The 21130-nt window shown below is 59.1% G+C and overlaps 1 protein-coding gene across 1 annotated transcript in view; it reads left to right on the plus strand.

Moving 5' to 3' along the window:
- The window catches only part of ACE (angiotensin I converting enzyme), a 56248-nt gene extending 40021 nt beyond the window's left edge, over positions 1-16227 (plus strand). Inside the window, exons 12-25 of the mRNA XM_075911171.1 lie at positions 1388-1599; positions 2213-2349; positions 3419-3577; positions 4721-4808; positions 5771-5914; positions 6721-6912; positions 7886-7983; positions 9219-9391; positions 9997-10220; positions 10791-10935; positions 11492-11590; positions 12082-12204; positions 14456-14643; positions 15159-16227. Of these exons, the coding sequence (XP_075767286.1) occupies positions 1388-1599; positions 2213-2349; positions 3419-3577; positions 4721-4808; positions 5771-5914; positions 6721-6912; positions 7886-7983; positions 9219-9391; positions 9997-10220; positions 10791-10935; positions 11492-11590; positions 12082-12204; positions 14456-14643; positions 15159-15355 (2179 nt within the window). The 3' untranslated portion in view covers positions 15356-16227. The remainder of the gene's footprint in view (positions 1-1387; positions 1600-2212; positions 2350-3418; positions 3578-4720; positions 4809-5770; positions 5915-6720; positions 6913-7885; positions 7984-9218; positions 9392-9996; positions 10221-10790; positions 10936-11491; positions 11591-12081; positions 12205-14455; positions 14644-15158) is intronic.
- Positions 16228-21130: the final 4903 nt, after the last annotated feature.

Raw genomic sequence — 21130 nt, forward strand, 5'->3', positions numbered from 1 at the left:
CGCCGTGGGGCTTCCCACCCCTCGCTCCTCTTGGCTGCCAGCGTGCACGTCCCTGCAGCCCGGGGGTGTCTCCATGTTGCTGGCAGACGAGCCCCCTGCCTGGCCCACAGGGATGTACGACCGGCTGGGAGCGAGCGGCGGGAAGACACTCTAGCTCCGCTGCACTGCTGCTGCTGCCACCAGGGCCCCCAGGGAGTATTAAATTGCCCGGGGGCAGCAGGAGGGGCTGATGGACACCTGGAGGGAGAGTGCATGGGGCAGCAGGCAGGGGCAGGGGGACGCACCTGGAGGGAGCACATGGAGGTGGCAGGTGGGGCTGGGCAGAGACCTGACTTTGTGGAGCTCAGCCCCGGGCCAGGAATATCCCTTGTGCTGGGCACCACGGGCCAAGATAAGTGGCCGCCCGTGCGTCCAAAGGCAGGGCCCTGGGCCACAGGGACCACGGGTCTGAGCCGGCGTGGCTGCTCTTCGGTCCAGTGCGTGGGTTCATGAGGCGGCTCGGTGTGGCTGGAGGGCCGGGGAGCTCAGTCTCACACCGGCTGGAGAGGGTTCGCCTTTAGCGCCAGAGGTAGCGTGGCTGCCTGAGAAGCAGAGACCCTGGCACACGTGGTGAGAGCAGCCTTCAGCTACCTGAAGGGGGGTTCCAAAGAGGATGGAGAGAGGCTCTTCTCAGTGGTGGCAGGTGGCAGAACAAGGAGCAATGGGCTCAAGTTGCGGTGGGGAAGGTCTAGGTGGGATATTAGGAAAAGCTATTTCCCTAGGAGGGGGGTGAAGCCCTGGGATGGGTTCCCTAGGGAGGGGGTGGAGTCTCCATCCCTAGAAGTTTAGGTCCCAACTTGACCAAGCCCTGGCTGGGCTGATTGAGTTGGGGTCGGTCCTGCTTTGGGCAGGGGGCTGGATTCGGCGACTCCTGAGGTCTCTTCCATCCTATAATGGCAGAACAGCAAAGTATTGTGGGACGTTAAAGAGGACAAAAGAATCTGGCGATGACGGACTTTTCCGACTGGGGTGGGCATACAGCACTTGCTTGTAATGAATGTCTCTCTCCGTCTGAGTTCCACTGTCACAGAGGCTCACAATATAACTGCTCAGATATGACACTCTGGGTACCGACAGCGTCAGAGACGTTAATGCACGCCGCAACACACGAGCGTTCAATACAGTCGAGACATTTTTATTCTAATGCTCATATCGACGTTAGTACTAACATACAGGTGTGCCAGGCGGATTCTAGCTGTGTGTGTGTGTGTGTGTGAGCGTTCAATGGCGCTGGCACCCGCTCTGCCGGCGTCACGCCGTGTCTTGATGCACAGAACTCCACACGTTGTGCTCGGGGCCGTCCACCTGATTGCCTCTTGCTGGCATTTGCTTTCCCGGGTCTCTGCAGGGAGGTGCTGCAAGCCGGCTCTTCCAAGCCATGGCAAGAAATCCTCTTCAATTTGACTGGCACGGAGAAGATGGACGCTGGGGCCCTCCTGGAGTACTTCAGCCCCGTGACCGAATGGCTTCAGAGTGAGAACCGCAAAACCAATGAGACTCTGGGCTGGCCGGACTTTGAGTGGCGCCCGCCTGTCCCCGAGGGCTACCCCGACGGCATCGGTAACGCTTCAGCGCTGGGTCTCGGGGAGGCGGGGGAGGTGTCCCCCGGCGGATGCCATGTGGCATGGTTCCTCAGAACGCACATGGGCGAGGGGCGAAGTCTCTGCCAGAGGGCAGTGCAGTGGGTTTGTCCCAGACAGCACGGCACCATGCCCCGGCGGGGCTCCGGATAGCCGCACACGCTCGTGCGTCTCGGGGCACCGCGCCTTCCCCGATGGCCACACAGCTGAGCCACACCTGGATTGACCAATGGTCTCTTCCGGCATAAGAATTCCTGCGCTCCCTCGGGAACAGACAATCCCTGAGGTTTTCTGTGCTGCCTGCTGATTGGCTGGCTGGTTGAGTCTAGAATGCCAGGCTCCTCCCGGTTACCGGTACTCCTCCTCCAGCCCCGATGAAGAACGGTCGATGTTTCACCGGCCACTTACCTGTTGGCTTCTCCTGTCACATCTTTCTCAGGGGGCACCAGGGCTGGAAGGGGAGCCAGTTCAGGCTCCTGGAGAGACTGTGGTGCCGGCAAAGGCTCAGTCATGGATTTTCCGAGGAGGTTCTGCTTGCACCAGGGGAAGGACTCGTGTGACTGCTTTACCCATTGGGCTTTCTGCCTTTCTAGATAAAATAGCCGATGAAGCACAAGCCAGAGACTTCTTGGCAGAGTACAACAGCACAGCTGAAGCGGTGTGGAACGCCTACACTGAGGCATCCTGGGTGTACAACACCAACATCACCGACCACAACAAGCAGATCATGGTATGAGACCCCCAGCCAGTGATGCTGACAGCAAAGCCAAGCAGGCTGTACCCAAAGTCCATTGCAGGGGAGTGCAGAAAACCAGGGTGGCTGCCGGGGGGGACACATCTGGTAGCCAGAGGGTAGCATTCGTACGCTGGGAGGTGCTTTTCTCCTGGCATCCCTAAATGAACTGTTAGATTGGTACTTTAGACCTCGAGCTAGGTCTGTGGGCAGCCCGCAGTGAGCGCACACCCTGGCTGCCCATCACGTGCCCAGAGGGGGATCACCAAAGTTCCCCCTAAGCTGCGCGGCTGAATGTAATTAATTGGCTTGGGGGAAAGTCCCATCTGCTGGAGGAGAGAGAGAGGGGTAGGGCAGAGGCAGAAACCCAGCCGTCTCTTCAATCCTCCTGGGCTGGGAAAGGGCAGGCAAAGGGGCTGACTGCATGCGGTAGGTGGGGGGAAGAGGGAGTGATTGAGAGCTGGCATCTGTGAAGTGGAGTGGAGTCAGGGCAGGTTGTTTGGGATGTCTGACTCTCTGCAATCCTCTCTGTTAGGCTGGCTTGGAGGGAGGACGGGAAAGCCTGTGTGTGTGTGCGTGTGCGTGTGTGTGTGTGTGTGCGTGCGTGTGCGTGCGCGCATACGCTGGGAGGACGTTTGCGTGATTACATTTCAAACAGTTTGCATATAGATGTTAATGGCTTAAGATAAGAGAGTCAGAGAGCGACAGAGGCAGAGTGCGCGTGTGTGAGCGTGTGTGTGTGTGCATGTGTGTGCATGTGTGTGCGTGCGTGTGTGCGCGTGTGTGTGTGTGATTGGTGGTGTACATCCACACACTACTTCAATATTGGTGGTGCATATAAAAATTCAGCCCGCTCAAAGATAGAAAATGTGAGAGGGAACACTGGGGACAGGGGTGGATACAGGGCAGGGCAAGCGGGGTGGCCGCCCCGGGCCCTGCGCATGCGCCGTGGCAAAGGGGGGGCCCCGCAAAATTATGCTGCCCTGAGCCCCGCAAAACGGTCATCTGCCCCTGACGGGGGACCTCAACCAGGTGATTCCTTCCCTGTCCTCCCATGGTCCTGCAGCTGGAGAAGAACCTGGAGATGTCGGCCCACACCCTGAAGCATGGCGTGCAGGCCCGGCAGTTCGACTACTCTGACTTCCAGGACCAGAGCGTCAAGCGCATCCTGAAGAAACTGAGCGACATTGAGAGAGCCGCCCTGCCGGAGGAGGAGCTGAAGGAGGTGAGATGTGGGCGGGCAAAGAGTTCTGTGATACCACCGAGAAGGCCCTGGTCCTCCTGTGTCTGAGACCACACGCTGGGTGCTAACCACGCAGGAAGGCACCATCCCTGGCCCACGGGGTTCACCAACCAAAGGCCACGTGACCCAGCGTGCAGCGTGGCATGGATCTTCAAATGCAGCTGGAGCATTGCATGCTGGGCCCTGCAATCTTCTATGCAACTTCACAGGAGGGATGGGATGGTGGGTTCCCAGTGGCTTTGGGCAGGCGGCAAACGTCCCCATTAGAACATGGATTATTCCTAGTGACAATAAAGAGAGTTTACGAAGTTCCTCCCAATCGAAATGCTCCTCCCGACTCCCAGTGTGACTGGCCCGTTTTTAAGAGGGATCTTTTGTGGTCTGTGCTATTGGGGCAGACCAAGGGGGAGGGAGGTGTTGCCTGCACACCACTGCCCTCTGTTGGATGGAATCAGTACTGTTCAATTTAGACCTGCTGCTGTGGTGCCTTGTGGGAATTGTAGTTCTGTTGCCTCACGCCTCCATGCTCGGGTTCCCCAGTTGGACTCAATTTCCCATGATGCAATACCTCCCTTGGCAAAAAGGGGAAGGAAGCCCTGGTGCATCATGGGAGATGGTCTGACATGGGAGCTCAGCCTATACAGTGAATGGGGGCATGAGGCTCCTGACCTATGGCTCATTTTTCAATGGCTCCGTTCGTAGCTGTGCTGGGCGTGCCACGATTAAACCCCTTGGTTTCCCATGGTCTCCCTCGGGCTGGAAGAGATGGAGGGTGTTTGTGTGCGCGGGCCGGGGAGGAGGATGGGCTGGGACTCCGAATCGCCAGGCTCCAGCCTCACTTACAGGAGAGACGGAACTCCCTGGAGAGGGATTTGAATCCTGTGGGCTTGGGATTCAGGGCCCTGGGGCTGCCACTGGCTCGTGGATAGAGCGTGGGCCAGTCTCCTCTCTCTGTGCCTCCCCCCACCACCTCCCCGGGAACTGTGAATTCACTCATGTCTGTAGAGCGCTTGGAGATCTGGGTGGAAGGGCGGCGAAGGGGGATGGGGACAGGCGGTGGCGTTGTCCTGTCTCCGGGCGCAGAGCAGCGAGCAGGCACCTAAGTGGATACGATTTCTTTCCCAGTACAACAACCTCCTCTCGGACATGGAGACCACGTACAGCGTAGCCAAGGTCTGCAAGGGGCAGGACAAATGCTACTCCCTGGATCCAGGTGAGCTGTAGCCCGGCCTCCAGCGAACAGCCGGTGCTCAGCACCGCCAGGAGTTCTCTACAGCGGCTCCGCAATTGTGGCTGAGATCTGTGTGTGTGTGTGTGTGTGTGTGTGTGTGTGTGTGTGTGTGTGTGTGCGCACGCGTGCAGCAAACTGAGCAGCAAGTGCGTGACGGTGCCCAAATGCCCACGTAACTCTGGTGTCGTTTGAGCTCAGCTGTGAGGGGGTAGAACCCACAGGAGCCAAGTAGCAAACCCGGTCTAGGAGCAGTGCCTTATCAGGCGCGCTACGCTGCTCGCTAGGACTGGATGTCCCCAGCAGGAGGCGCTCCCGCCCCAGAGCACAGGAAATATGGAGGCCTGGTTACGTCAGGGGCAGTAGAGAACATTGGGACCCACAAGGGTTCTCCCAGGAGGGCTCTGGGAGAAGGTGACTTAGAGGGAAAAGCAGAGTCCAAGCTATGGCAGGGTGCAGCAGACCTGCTGGGTGAGCGTGCGGGGAGGTGGGAGTCGGTACCGCTGGGCGAGCAAGCAAGGACATGGGAATGGGTGCTGCCAAACGAGTGAGCAGGCACGCGGGAGTCAGCGCCGCCAGGCAAGCGAGAGGGGCCATGGGAGTTGGTGGTGCTGGGCAAGCAAGTGAGCAGGGCCGTGGGAGTCAGCGCTGCCGGGCGAGCGAGCGAGCGGGGTCACGGAAGTTGGCGCGGGCGGGCGAGCGAGCGAGCGGGGTCACGGAAGTTGGCGCTGCCAGGCGAGCAAGCAGGGCCTGTTGCAGCAGAGCTTTAAGAAAGCCTGGGCAGGTGAAGGAAGGCCGAGCAATGGGAACCGCTCAGTGGTGGCTGGTCTGTGGGTGGGAGAAGCAGCAGCTGGGGCCACGGGTTCAGCAGCGCGCTCCGGGGCACCCGTGGGCCGCGATGTTACGTGGCACGGCAGGGAGCCCCTGATCATTTCCTCTCCCTTTAGACCTCACCGACACCCTGGCCAAGTCGCGGGACTACGACGAGCTCCTCTTCTCCTGGAAGGGCTGGCGGGACGCCTCCGGGAAGAAAATCCGGAGCAAATTCAAGAGATACGTGGAGCTGAGCAACAAGGCAGCCAGACTCAATGGTCAGGTTCCTGCTATGGAGCGGCCTTCCCAAAGGGGAGGGGGGCCCCGACTTCCTAAAACAGCCTCACCCCAGCTGTGCCCCCATCCTGCTACACTCCTAGCCCCGCCCTGTCGACACGCCCCTGGCCCCGCCCCTACCCTGCAGATCTCTCATGGGCCTCAGCTTCCCGCGCCCAACCCTGAGCTCGAGGCGTGACCTCCCTTTTACTCTGTGGGTTCTAGTGTGGCTTAGGGGTAGGGCGTTAGCCTGGGATGCACAGGGTGGTGGGTTCAAGTTCTGCCCACCCCTTTCTTAGGAAGGCAGGAGAAGAGACCTGTTGAAGGTAGGGAGGTGGTATGCGGTCCTTGAGTGGACTAGGGGAGAGAGCATCAGGAGCACAGGGTCGTGGGCTCAATCCCCCCCTACTCAGGCAGCTGCCCCTTGGCAGCTTGCCCAGTGGGAATTCAGGCCTCGCGTGTCCTTAGGCGCCTGGAGAATCTCCCGGCAGCCCCAGGTGAACCACTTGGGGTGCTGTGGACACTTGGCTGAAGGGAAATGGGCTAAAAAGCAGCAGCTGCCAGCAAGGTCCTGGGGTAGCCCAACGTGAGGGGAGCTGGCTGAGTGGACAATGGAGGCCGCCTGGAGCCAGGCACGATGGTGCAGGACCGAGGTCCAGTCAGCCGACGTTGGCCCACACTTCGGCCCCTGGCACGAGGGGGCAGGGCAGGGCGGGACGTCCCTGGGCCGGGGCAGTGCAGCTGCCAGGCACCGAGGGAGGGGAGGCAGGGTGCCAACAACCCTCCCCGCTCTCCCACATCCGGGCAGGCCACACGGACAACGGGGCCTTCTGGAGATCCCTCTACGAGACGGCCACCTTCGAAGCAGACCTGGAGAGGATCTACCAGCAGCTGCAGCCCCTGTACCTCAACCTGCACGCCTACGTGCGCCGCGCCCTCCACAACAAGTATGGCCCGGAGCACGTCAACCTGAAGGGCCCCATCCCGGCCCACCTGCTCGGTAAGGCCCTGCCAGGCCCGGCGGGGCCCTCGTGTTTCCCCTGGGATGCTCTCAGCGGGTGTTACGGCTGGGCCTGGGGCTGGCAATCAGGCTGTTAATGTGGGGGTGATGGTGCTAGTTAGGGGAAGGGCCCCTGTGGGGGTGACGGTGCTAGTCAGGGGAAGGGCCCCCGTCCTGTGAAAAAGAAGGCTTGTGAACAGGGACCAGACTTCCTGGCCTGGGGAGGTCCGGCCTTGTGAAAAGCCCAGCACATTGGGTGCCGTGTACGGGAAATTGCCTGGAGCTCTTTGGAAAGTCCAGCTCCGGGCACCAAACATTAGGAACGTTAGGCACTTAAGGGTGAGACCTGTAGCCAGCCGGATCTACCCTGAGTGCCGGATCTACCCTGAGTCCCGGCTACCCAGGCAGGATCTCTGCCTCGTGCCCTGCAGCTCTACATACTCAGGGACCTGTTCCCCCTCGCTGTACCCTTGGGCCCAAGCTGAAGCCAGGTTTCAAAGCCAGGGCCGCTCCCTTTCTGTGATTCCTCTCTGGCTCCATCACGGCTCCTCCTGAGCTTTGATATGAAGGAGGGCGTTGCCCCTTGTATAGAGGGGAAACTGAGGCAGGTAAGCTCCAAACCTCCGTAGAAACTCAGGGAAGGCAGGAGCCCCTGAAAGTAAAAGGTTTGCCCGAGTGCACCCAGCAAATCAGAGGCAGAGTAGAGACTGGAACGCAGGTCTGGTAAATCCTAGGCTCACGCTCTAACCACTGGGAAATCCTTCCTCTCCCTGCTGGCAGCTGAGTTATGCTGGCTTATGTCAGGGCTATCAGGGCGAAACGGGGACTCCTTCTGTCACGTGTTACCCCGAGAACGGGGAGCGGGGAGCATTTGAGGACAGAAGGGGCATTTCTGGCTGGGATTAACTTCGGTTTTGTTCTGCTCTCCCTTTGTCCTCCCCTTCCTGCCCCCACCCCCTGCGGGGGGCTCTAGGCAACATGTGGGCCCAGTCCTGGTCCAACATTTTTGACCTGGTGATGCCCTTCCCTTCTGCCTCTAAAGTGGATGCCACCCCGGCCATGCAGAAACAGGTCAGTGCCACCACAGTCCCCGAGACTCTCCCCTCGGGAGCCCCTTTGCTCTCCAGGAGATACCGACTCCCCGCCCCCTGGGAAACACAGTAACCGGCAACCCCTGGGCCCGGGGCCCCAGGCCCTCACGCAGCTCAGCAGCCCGTGAGACGCTCTGCGGTAAAACGGCAGAGAATCCAGCCAGCCCGTTGCAGGGACGTGCTCGGTGCCGCTGCTGGCACCACTTGGGATCCAGGCCAGGTGGGTCCTGTTAGCTCCACCCTGGGCTGAAAAGGGGCTGAATTTCCTTCCCCTTGCGCCCTGCTCCGCCATGCCCAGCCGTGGGTCAAATCGCTCCCCCCCCCCCGCTCCTCCGGGGGTGTAACATGAACTGGGTCCGGTCAGAGCAGCATACGTCCGGATTGGGGGCGGGGGAAACAGGCCAGAGGGGTCCTGCAGGGACCAGTCTTGTGGGGAATAAGCAGGGAGGTTTGTGTTTTGTGTTGCTTCGGGGGCCAGGGAGCCGGTGCTGCGTAAGGAGCCAGCCAGAGCCCCCCTGCTTAGAGCTGGCCCAGAGCCACCTGATTCTGAGTGCTCCCCAGGCTGTCCCCCGCCCAGGAGCTAATCCCTGAATCTCCCCTCCCGGCCCTGGATGGAGGCCTCTGTTAGCATTTCTCCCTCTTTGCCCCCGGGGTAAGGAGCCAGATCCTGGCTTGTCTATGCTTGAGACACTCCAGCAGCCCAGCTGCTGTGCCTCAGTGTAGCCCCCGGCTGCAGCGATGGGAGAGACTCCCCTCGGTGCAGTGAGCTCCTCCCCTCGGTGCAGTGAGCTCCTCCCCTCGGTGCAGTGAGCTCCACCCCCAAGGCCATAGTTAGCCCCCCGCTTCCTGTTGTTAGCCCCGCCCCCGAGGCCGTAATTGAGCCGGTGGATGAATTCTTTCTTCGACCTCGCGCTGCCCACACCAAGGTTCAGACGGCTGCACTAGGTCGCCGGAGCTGGATTTTCACCCCCCTGAGCGAGGCAGCTCAGCTGGTTCCCAGTGAGGACCCGCTCGGAGTCCTTCCTTCACGTCTGTCGCCGGAGCGGGACTCCTTCCCCTGCTCCTCCCCCTGCGCCCGCTGCAACCAGTGAGAATGTGGCCTGGCCCTGACGGGAGCCGGCTCCTGCCCTGGGTTTCAGAGTTGAGAGGCGCTGCCGTGTCACCGCGCCTGGCTTCCTGCCGCCGGCTCCCATGTGCTCTCTGCTGGCTGCACAGGGCTGGACCCCGCAGAAGATGTTCGAGCAGTCGGATAAGTTCTTCACCTCGCTGGGCCTGATCCCCATGCCGCCCGAGTTCTGGGCCAGGTCCATGCTGGAGAAGCCGTCGGACGGGCGGGAGGTGGTGTGCCACGCCTCCGCCTGGGACTTCTACAACCGCAAGGACTTCAGGTGCTTCCGGGAGCGGGCTGGGCCATCCCCCGGGCTGGCCCCGGGCCCTGCGGCACTGCCAGTGCTGGGAGAGAGCAGAGGGGCCTTCGTAGAGGGACAGTCCGTCCTGCCCCCGAGCTGGTCCCCCACCCTGGGACACCCAGCCCAGCGAGCCCCAGGCTGGCCCCAGGCCCACGTGCCCACTGCTTTCGTGTGGGGGGTTTGCCAAGCCCCGTGGCAGGGAGGCTGGGGCAAGACACGGCCCAGTGTTTTGAGCACCAGCCCAGGGCAGCAGGCAGGGTATAATCCCACGGAGCCGCCTCTGCCCCGGGGTGCCAGGCCTGCGTCCCGACGGCTACGTCTGCCTGGCCAACCAGCCTGCCCCGACCCAGGGCCTCCTGCTGGGGGGCTGGAAATAGCAGCTGAGGCGCCGCGACCCTCCCGTATTGCCAGGTGTCAGGGCCCAGCCCCCAACCTACCCTGCTCTTTTTAGCCCCACCGTGTGAGCCTGAGTCGACTGACCCGAGCTCTGAGACTCGCAGCCATGGGCCTGCCTGGGAGCGTGGGCTGCCCGCCCGCCCGTCTTTCTCTCCCTGCCCCCCTTAACCTCCCCCGCTGCATTCCAGGATCAAGCAGTGCACGGTGGTGAACATGGACGACCTGATCACGGTGCACCACGAGATGGGCCACGTGCAGTACTTCCTGCAGTACAAGGACCAGCCCATCTCCTTCCGCGACGGGGCCAACCCCGGCTTCCACGAGGCCATCGGCGACGTCATGGCCCTGTCGGTCTCCACCCCCAAGCACCTGCACAGCATCAACCTGCTGGACCAGGTGGAGGACAACAGCGGTGAGCTGGCCAGGGCCTGGGCCGCTCCCTGCTGCTAGCGAGGGGCCCGCTGGCAATGGAGGCAGCTGGGGGGGGGCCCGCTGGCAATGGAGGCAGCTGGGGGGGGCCCGCTGGCGATGGAGGCAGCTGGGGGGCCCGCTGGCGATGGAGATAGCGTTGGGGAGGGATCCAGTGTACATTCCTGTGGGATGCCTGCCTGCTGTCAGCACTGGGAACCTCCTGAGGCCTGTCAGTGGCCAGTGATGTGGATGGGCTGGTGGCCAGTGGGCGTGGCAAGAAAGGGGTGTGGATAGTACAGCTCTGGGGCCGTGTCCTACCCGCCTTCCAGTGCTGGAGGGCCCCCGTGTTCCCTCGAACTTTTCCCATCCATGTGCGGAATGAATTTTGTTGCATGCACTGAGGCATGTGTGGAATGCGCACCACCCCATGCTGCCAGCTGTGGGCGCGCTGCTAACCAGCTGGGGTGGTGCTTGACTCTCTCCTGGGTGGCCGCCCTTGCGCACAGCCTACAGGGAATGGGGCTAGCCAGGCGTCTTTGTTCACCTCCCGTCCCCTCCCCCTCCTTCGCAGAGAGTGACATTAACTACCTGCTGAGCATAGCCCTGGACAAGATCGCCTTCCTGCCCTTCGGGTACCTGATGGACCAGTGGCGCTGGAAGGTGTTTGACGGGCGCATTAAGGAGGAGGAATATAACCAGCAGTGGTGGAACCTCAGGTCAGTCAGATGTTCCTGCCTGGCGCTGGAGGCGCGTCGGACTGCACCCCAGGGTGTCCAGCCCCGGTCCAGTCTGGGGATTTCACCCCCCCGCAGCCAGCCCTTCCGTCTCCCTGTAGCGTGCTCCTCTTGCGAGCCCTCTGACCCACCGGCCCCTCCCTGCCCTTGACAAGGTCTCTGCTAATTGCTACACCCCCACCCCTGCCCAAGGGCATAGAATCATAGACTCATAGAGCTGGAAGAGACCTCAGGAGTCATCAAGTCCAGCCCCCTGCCCAAGGCAGGACCAATCCCAACTAAATCAACCCAGTCAGGGCTTTGTCAAGCCGAGACTTAAACACCTCTAGGGATGGAGACTCCACTTCGCTAGGGAACCCGTCCCAGTGCTTCACCACCCTCCTAGTGAAATAGCTTTTCCTAATATCCAACCTGGACCTCTTCCACCACAACTTGAGCCCATTGCTCCTTGTTCTGCCATCCATCGCGACTTAAAAACCTGCCGTGGGGCCATGCCAGCTGCGGGTCCCTAACCACTACTCTCCCCTGCCGGCTGCAGGCTGAAGTACCAAGGCCTGTGCCCGCCCGTGCCCAGGTCGGAAGACGACTTTGATCCTGGGGCGAAGTTTCACATCCCAGCCAACGTTCCCTATGTCAGGTAGGCAGGCTGGGCCGGGGTTACCCGTGTGCGCCGTGGGCCCCAGCCTGGGACAAGGGCCATGATGGGAAGAGAGACCGAGGGGTGGGGCAACAGACGGGCGTGGGTGGGCCGGGCGGTGGTGCCAACCATGGAGCCCGTGTGTGCTGTCGGCTAGCCGATCACGGCAGCTCGGGAGCAGGGCCGGATGTGCCTGCTGCTTGGGGGGCGAGGCCTCTGGGAAGGCCAGGGAGCTGCGGGGAGCCGCCATGATGCCGCCGCACGAAGTTCACCGCGTGGTCGTTCCCGCCGGAGCTCACCTGCTGCTCTGAGCGCTTGGAACGATTCGCAGCCCCGTGGTGCCGGGCGTCAGACAGGGGAGCTAACCCCGGCCTTGCGGGCCCGTCCCAACGGTAGCCTGTCGTCGTGGGCCTGACAGCGGCGGCGGCTCTCCACGCCTGGGTGTCCAGACAGGCCCGAGAACGTCGCCTTCCCTCCATTCCCCACTCCAGGTACTTTGTCAGTTTTGTGATCCAGTTCCAGTTCCATCAGGCCCTCTGCAAAGCGGCCGGCCACACCGGGCCCCTGCACAAGTGTGACATCTACCAGTCCAAGGAAGCCGGAGCCCTGCTGGGGTGAGTGGGACATCGGGGAGAGGCGCCTGGGGTCCTCCGGAGCCTGGTGCTGGGAGTGAGAAGGGCAGGAGGCCTGGCAGATGAGTTATTCTCCGGATGAGCTTTTCCCGTCCCTAGCGCCATGTCCCATCTCTCCTTTAACCCGGGACTTTGGCAGCCTCCGAACTCTGGGGTGGTGGGAGGGAGCATGGCGGGGCGCCTGCCTTCCGTTAGACTCTCAGAACCCCAGGGCTGGCAGAGACCTCAGGAGTCATCGAGTCCAGCCCCCTGCCCAAGGCAGGACCAACCCCAACTCAATCATCCCAGCCAGGGCTTTGTCAAGCCGAGACTTAAAAACCTCTAGAGATGGGGGTTCCACCCCCTCCCCAGGGAACCCATCGCAGGGCTCCCCCCCCCCCCAGGGAAATAGTTCTTCCCAGTGCTTTTCTTGGGATGGTACCTTCTTTTGGGAGCTGGTTTCCCCCGGCACAGCCCCCAGCTGGCCTGGGGAGCGTGAGCGCTGCGCCGGACGGAAGCCTGCTTGGGACATGCAGAAATCAAAGGGGCCGCAATTGGATTTTGGCCCCGACCTGCCACGTCTCCCTGGTTACTCCCCGGCGCTTTTTTTTTTTTTTTTTTTTTTTCCCCTGGACAAATTTTTATCACATTTTTTCTTGAAACCATCTGGCAACCCTAGTACTGGCACCTTGTTTTTAAACAAAACAAGCAATGGCTCTTCCTAATCTCCAACCGAGACCTCCCCCACTGTCACTTGAGCCCATTGCTCCTTGTTCTGCCACCTGCCACCACTGAGACCAGCCTCTCGCCATCCTCTTTGGAACCCCCCTTCAGGGAGCTGAAGGCTGCTCTCAAATCCCCCCTCACTCTTCTATTTTGCAGACTAAATAAACCCGAATCCCTCAGCCTCTCCTCATAGGTCATGTGCTCCAGCCCCCGAATCATTTTCATTGCCGTCCGCTGGGCCCTCTCCAATGCGTCCGCATCCTTTCTGTAACGGGGGAGGGGGCCAGAATTGGTCCCAGCTCCCCAAACGGGAGAGTCCATTAACCCTCCTGTCTCCCATCGGCAGCCCCAGCGGCTTCTCCGAGGGCCGCGCTAGTGACTGTCAGGTGCTTTGGGAGCCTCGTGCCGCGCAGTGAGCAGGCTGGTCTCCAGTCCCCCTGCACTCTCCTCCCCCCGCCCTGCCGGGGGCACAGTTGGCTCTAACGCCGCTCTGGAGTCCCGAGGGGCTCCAGGCAGAAATACCGGGGCCTGCGCCCTTCCCTGCCAGGTGACGGTGTTGGGGAGAGCAGCTGCAGTCCCCTTGTCCTCTCAGCGGAAGCACTCGAGCCATCGGTATCCGTCGCTATTTGAAGGGAGGTGGCCGGGTCTGTGGGAAGGGGCTTGGCCTTTGCGCGGACAGAGAGGTCTCCAGCCTGTGGGGCGCACCCTCCGAGGGGGCAGGAGGGAATGTCCAAGGAGGCGCAGCGGGGTCTGGGCCAGCCCCCCCCCCAGGGGCCTGGGCCCCCGTCTTCCCGCCCCAACCATGACTCCAGTCCCAGCTGCCCTGGCTTTTGCCTGTGGCTCCGCTCCCCGCCCTGGCTGGCTCCCAGCTGCAGCTCCCAGGGCCGGGGGGAGTTTCCGTTACTGCTGAGGGAGGGGGTGACAGAAAAAGTTTGGGGACCCCTGCGCTAGAGCGAGCTGGTGCAATACAAGAAGCTGCCACAAGGTGGCACCTCGGTTCCTGCATGGATTACGGCTGATTAAGGCCCCCACCCCCCAGCAAAGCTTAACCCTTTCACTGCTGCACAGATCGCAAGAGAGTAGAGTGCCCTGTGTCAGCCCTGCCCAGTCCTACCTCCCTCTCCACCCCCTCCCGGCTGCAGCCCAGGGCTCAGCCTCAGCCCTCCGCGTCCGTACCCTGCTGGCCTTGCAGGCAGGTGACGGCGTCGCCCTTTTGGGGAGGGGTGCTGAGTGCGGGGGTGTCGGCACAGGGTGACGCTCCCCCACTCACCTGGACTCCGCGGGTGGTGCAGCTGCTGCGGTGCCCCCGAATCCGGGGTCCTCCATTGGGCGGCTTGTCCCTGAGGCTGCGGCTTCCCTGCCTGTGGTACCCAAAGCCAGCCGGGATAAGCCGACCTATGCTGCAGTCACCGCCCCCGCCGAGCCACATCGCCAGCCCGCAGGGGACAGGCCCGGGGCTGGGAGGCCGGGGCCGTCCGCAAAGGCAGCGGGGGCCCGTGTGTCTGCAGCCGCTCGCTCCCGCCCGCAGGAACGCCATGAAGCTGGGCTTCAGCAAGCCCTGGCCGGAGGCCATGCAGCTCATCACCGGGCAGCCCAACATGTCGGCCGACGCCCTGATGACCTACTTCAAGCCGCTGACGGACTGGCTGGCTGCTGAGAACACCAAGACCGGGGAGAGCCTGGGCTGGCCCGAGTACAACTGGACGCCCTATGCGGGTACGCCAGCCCCCACGGGGTCCCTAGCCGGTCCCAACCACCGGGCGAACGGGGTCCTGGGGGTGGAGCTTCTGTGCGTTGCTGGGATACAGTCTCCAGGGCTGCCTGTCATCCCCGGGATGATGCTCGCCCCTGAAGACCAGAGCCATGCATGGGCGGGGTTGGAAAGGATCCAACGGAGGCTGCTGGGTTTGTGAAGGGCTCCCCACCCCCCGGCAATGTCTTAGACCGGGGGAGGGGGGAAGCAGCAGCCAAGGCCAGCGAACGCTGGCTCGCCCAGCACGAGGCATCGCAAGGTGCTGGCAGGACACCGTGGGGCGGACACCGGCCCCAGCAAACCGTTCGCAACAGATGATTCCCCACGAGCCAGGGGCCTGTGGTCAAACGTTCGAGCCCTGCCAAGGGCCCGCCCGCTGTGGAAGAGGTTTCCCTGGCCCTGGGTCCAGAGGGCTCCATTGGCCCGCAGCAGCTCGGCCTGCTCTACCAGCCCCCGTTTTCTTCTTGCTTTCACGCAGGTCAAGCGCCGTCTAGTGCCAGTGCCAGAGCCAGTTTCCTGGGGATGTCGCTGGATAGCAGCCAAGCCGTCGCAGGCCAGTGGGTCCTGCTGTTCCTCGGCGTTCTCCTGCTCCTTGTCTCGATCGTCCTCGGAGTCAAATTCCACTCCTCCAGGAGAAGGGCTCACAAATCCAGCTCAGAAATGGAACTGAAATAATGCTGCATCTCACTCCTTTCCTTTGCTGTGGGTGCTCGCATGGGCCACGGGGGAGTGTGAGTGTGTGTGTGTGTGTGTGTGTGTGTGTGTGTGTGTATGCATGGGGTGTGTGTGTGTATGCATGGGAGATGTGAGTGCCAAGTGTATGCATATACAGGCCACGTGTGTCTGTGTGCATGAGTGTGTACATGGGGATGTGTGAGTGCAAGGTGTATGCATGCATGGGCCACGTGTCTCTGTGCGTGTATGGATGGGCCGTGTGTGTATGCATGAGAATGTTTGCACATGGGCCTAATAAGCGTGTGCCCGCACGCATCTGGGCCTGTGTGTGTCGGGGACATGCTCGCGAGCCTCGTGTGTCGCTGAGGCAGGAGTGCAGTCGGATGCATAGGACTCTTCCTTCCAATCAGGTCAAAACTTTTTGACTATGCAAGAGCCAAAGCAGAGAATAATTATTTATTTGCCAATGTCTGAATTCCCAGACCCCCGAGATGAGGAGTGGGACCGTGGGGTTTGTTTCTTATCCACCCCGGTGCGGATTGGCCAGTTTGAATCAAAGTAACATTGTTCAATTCCCTAGTGATTGGAAAAGGTTTAATTAATTGGGCAGGGGGGCTGGTTTGCATCCCATCCACTGTGCCTGGGAGCTGGGAGGCCGGGGGATGGCATCTGATGACCTCTTGAGGTCCCTTCCAGTTCTAGCGCTCTCTGATTTCTGCAGCTCCGCTGCGCCGTTGGGAACACCACAAGGGCTCCATGTTAGCCGTGGGAAGCTTTTTGTGGGAAAGGGGCCGTCCCTCCTTAGGGCAAGCCCGGCCCCCAGGCACGCACAGATGAAAAATAAAAACCATCCTGTTTTCCCCCCACTAAAACGTCTTTGTTGTTTTCTTCGAGTGGGGGCAAGATGGAGGCTTCGGTCAGACCCAGAGCATGCGCCCGCACAGAGGCCAGATTGAAACGTGAATTGGCTTATGCCTGCAATAGCACAGGACTGGATTTCTTAGCCTCTGGAAGCCTGAGATGCAGCCACAAAACCAGAGAGAGAAAACTGGCTGCTCCCAAAGGAAACAAGGGAAGAGGGTAGCTCAGTGGTTTGAGTATTAGCCTGCTAATCCCAGGGTTGTGAGTTCAGTTTTTGAGGGGGCAATTTAGGGACCTGGGGCAAATCTGTCAGGGATGGTACTTGGTCCTGCTTGGAGGGTAGCTGACTGGACTCAATGAGATAGGCATGTCTCTCTCTATTGTTACCCTGCCTCCCACGTGGCTGGCTTTCTGCAAACTGCTTCTGAGCACATGCTTCCCTGCAGAGCCTTTCAGTCCGCCAGCAGCACTGGGAAACCCCTGCCCATTTAAAGTGTAACTTTATTACAGTTTTCAATACTCTTATCTCTAGACACTACAGGGCCAAAAAGCTGGTTAGAAACATAAGAACAGCCACACTGGGTTAAACCAAAGATCCATCTAGCCCTGTGTCCTGTCTGCCCACAGTGGCCAATGCCAGGTGCCCCAGAGGAAGGGAACACACCATGTAATCCTCACGTGATCCCTCCCCTGTCACCCACTTCCAGGCAAACAGAGGCTGGGGACACCATTCCTGCCCACTCTGGCTAATAGCCATTGATGGACTTAACCTCCATGAATCTATCTAGCTCTTTTTCAAAACCTATTAAAGTCCCAGTCTTCACAACATCCTCTGGCAAGGAGTTCCACAGATTGACTGCGTGCTGAGTCACGAAAAACTTCCTTTTGTTTGTTTTAAACCTGATGCCTATTAATTTCATTTAGTGACCCCTAGTTCTTATATTGTGGGAATAAGTAAATAATTTTTCCTTATTCACTTTTTCCACACCAGTCATGATTTTATAGACCTCTATCATATCCCCCTTAGTCTCCTCTTTTCTAAACTGAAAAGTCCAAGTCTTTTTAATGAGGAAACAAAGTCAACCGTCTCTAACCCATCAAACGATCCCCATTTCCCTGTGGACCAAGCTGACTTCTGGGAGATGCCACATCAAACCTTCCATGTGATGATTGTTTTACTGCTCAGAAGTGAATGGGTTCGACCTTTTGACATGGATTCAGCAATGTGCTTAAATTCACACGTTCTCCCTGTAGTCAATGGGACCTCTTGTGCTTAAAGTGAAGTGTGCGCCTTCGTGCTTTGCTGAAGCGGGGCCTTGGTTTTTTGTGTGGTTTTCCAGCTCTGCCTTAAGACTGATTTCCAGTTTGACTCTTTCAGTGTATGGCCCCAGAATCCAGTCCCATTGCTACAGCTCTCTCCCATTATTAGGTAGTTAGAAGTTGACACTGCACTTTGCAGAACACAGAAAAGACACACACACACAGGCACACACACTCTGTTGCATGTGCACACAGGCACACACACACTGTTGCATGTCCCGCGTGCACTCACACACTGTTGCATGTTGCACGTGCACACAGACACACACACACACTGTTGCATGTCCCGCGTGCACACACACACTGTTGCATGTTGCACATGCGCACGCGCACACACACACACACACAATGTTGCATGTTGCACGGCACACACACACACACACCGTTGCACATTGGCAGTGTGTGCGGAAGGCTTCTACCCAATGTAACGGATGGAACATTCCCCTTTGCTCGTGTTCTGCTTGCACCGGTGTTAATGAAGCGGGCCCTGTTCACACTGCCCGGCGGGCTGGACGGTCACTCCCACCACGGCAAGAGGGGGCAACAGACACAGGAGTCCCTCCACCCATTTTGTGCTGATGTCAGTGTGACGGTGCGTCGGGGACCCCCAACCCTGCATCCCCATCCACAGCAAGATGTGACTCCGCCAGCCAATAGAATAGAGTTTCTTGCTTCTCAGAGATACAGCACAGCATATGCTCGATGTAGGCATAAGCGGATAGGCCGGCAGCCCTAGTTCCCTTGGGGGAAAGGGGTTCACAGGCCCCTGAACCCCCTAGACAGGGCCCAGCGAGAGCCTCAGACAGACTCCCTGCCCGCTGCGCCCCTGCACACTGCTCGACGCAGCCAGCTGCCAGGCAAGGGCAGAGTTTCGGGAGGGCGCCCGGGCGCCCCCCCTCCCTTCGCCAGCCACGAGCGAGGGGCGTGCGTGGAACTCAAGGACTTTCCCCTCAGTCCCTGGTAGCCCAGGCAACGGGTCAAAAAGCAAGTTGTGTCCCGGTGTGCACGGCTGCTGTTCCCCCCCCCCTCCGGAAGTCCACACTTGCTACGGGGGGCATGTGCACACCTGGGGGCGGGTGTTTGTGGGCTGCCCATTGGCTGGAAACCTGCCACTTTGGGTTGCATGAGGGCGGGGGGTGAGGAAGGCAAGGGTCCTGCCTGAGGATCCCTCTGGGCTACTGAGCGCCTCCCAGCCAGAGCCTGCTCCTGCATCCACCCCACTCCTGCACCCCCACTGCCTGCCCCGGGTCACAAGCCAAACCCGCGGCGTCCCCGCTCCTACACGCATACCTCCTCCCAGACCCTGCCTCCCCACTGCCTGCCCTAGGTTGCAATGCAAACCTCTGCACCCGAACTCCCTTCCAGACCCCACACCCCTTCCTGCACCCCAGTCCCCTACCCCGAGCCCCCCTCAGCACCCAGACCCCACATCTCTTCCATTGATATCATGGGCCATTTACCAAATTCTTGGAATGCCCCCGCATCAAAAATTATCCCCCTCCTCCCCCGACCTAGGCCAATCAGCTGGAGCTGAAAAGGCAGCCTGGTCAGCCAGTTTTGATGTCCAGCAGGTCAGGCAATGGGATTTCCAGGCTGGGGGGAATTCTGACGGGGAAATTTGGGCTGATTCTGCGTTTGAACGAGACACAGAAATTTCTGATTTTTTTATGGCATTTCCACGCCCGCTGAAATGTCGATGCTTCATTCAGACACTCGGGTGGGAATGGCCCGCCAAGGAGACATGCTGACAAGGGCCCGGTTGGAGCCTGGGCGTGCCATTTTGCTAAGGTCAGCCCGTTGCAAGAGAATAGAGAGCACGGGCTATGGGGAGGTTTCTTTTGTGGGGTTTCTGTTTAGCAATTGTTGAGTTTTCTGTAGCTTCCCAAAACCTACAGGGGGCAGAGCGGTGGGAATTTCTCGCTTTCTATGGCAAGATGAAATCTCCTTGCACGGGTCCCGAGGGTGCTTTGCAAACTGCCCCACGTTAAAACTCACAGGGAACCGTGGGTGCGCACCGGCAGGCTCTGCACAACCCAATGAACGTGCCACGCCTGAATGCGCTTTAGCAATCACAGCCCCATACTGGGCAGTCAAACCTGCCAACGAGGGGAGGGGCAAAGAGGGCAGTTGCCCCAGAGCTGGGCAATTCAAAGGGGACTAGGGATCCCGGCCCTTTAAGTTGTTGTGGGAGTGCCTCAGCCCCACCCACCCTGCCCAGTGTCCTGCAGAAGCTGTTGGCTTCCCTGGGTGCATCGCTGGCTGCTCAGGCTACAGCTACACTGACGGTTTTTTGCAGAAGAGGCTATGCAAATTGTGTTCTCATTAGCATATTTCCGCCGATTCTTTTTGCGGAAAAGGTTTTGCCAATAAAAACCCCGCGTAGACGGGGCCATTTGTCGGGAAAAACCCCTTTTTCGCAAGATCCTGTAAACCTCGAGTTTTGAGGATTAAGGGATCTTGCAAAAAAGGGTTTTTTCCCCGACAAATGGCCCCGTCTGCGCAGGGTTTTTTAGCAGCAAAACCTCTTCCGCAAAAAGGATCAGCGGAAGATATGCAAATGAGAGTGCAATTTGCATAGCCTCTTCCGCAAAAAAACGGCAGGGTAGCTGTAGGCAGCGTAGACAAATCCTTGTTCATGAAAACAGTCCCAGTTCTTAGCCAATAGACCAGGGGGTCTGCAACCTACTGCTCTAAGCTTAAATATGGCTCAGAACAGAACCAAACGGGGCTCTTTTGTCGCAAAGCACACACAACTTTTAAAATGAGAAATGAAAAATTCATTCAAAAATTTAAAGATACGTAATTCCTCATGTCAGGAAGGGATTTTTTTTGTCTGTTTCACCTTTAACTATTCATTTTAATAACCATCCGTCCTTGCCGCTCATTGGGGATTGTGCATATTCTCTTTTTATTTGCTTGGTCAAGAAATCTTTCCATCATTATATGTGCTGGTGAACTCTGTAACCCCCTAAGGCTATGTCTAGACTACAACTTTTTTTAGAAAAAGGTACGCAACATGCGCACCGCAATTTGAGTACCTTTTTCCGCCTTTTTTGGGGGGGGGGGGGGAAGAGGCTTTTCTGAAATTTGGCCCATCTACACTGGGCCAAATTTTTGGGGAAAAAACCCCTCTTTCAGAAGATCTCTTCTTCCTTGTGGAACGAGGAAGACAGGGCTTCTGAAACAGTGTGTTTGCTCTTCTGCGGAAAAAAGCAGAAGAGCAAACGCATTCCCTAGATGTGGCGGAGTTTTTTTGGGATACTGGTATCCCGAACCCCTCCCCCCCCCTGCAGTCTAGACGTACCCTAACAGTAAATATGACAAAGAGAAAAAGAGAAGACGAGTACGAAAATTTTCAAAAGAAGTGGAGGGACTTGTATGCACTTGTGGGTCTCTTATTTGTAGTGAGAGACTGTTCTCAAAGAAACAAACAAAAAAAAACGAATTTCATGACAAAACATGTAGCATTTGCTACAAAATACCTCGAGGGTGACACATGCAAAAAAGCCTATAAGGAGCTGCTGTGAAAAATGTAAACTGGACAAAATAGCCTGATGGCATGGTCCAAAAAAAGAGGGAGCATGGGGATTACAT

The sequence above is a fragment of the Pelodiscus sinensis genome, chromosome 29 (genome assembly GCF_049634645.1).
Source record: "Pelodiscus sinensis isolate JC-2024 chromosome 29, ASM4963464v1, whole genome shotgun sequence".
NCBI classification, from domain to species: Eukaryota; Metazoa; Chordata; order Testudines; family Trionychidae; genus Pelodiscus; species Pelodiscus sinensis.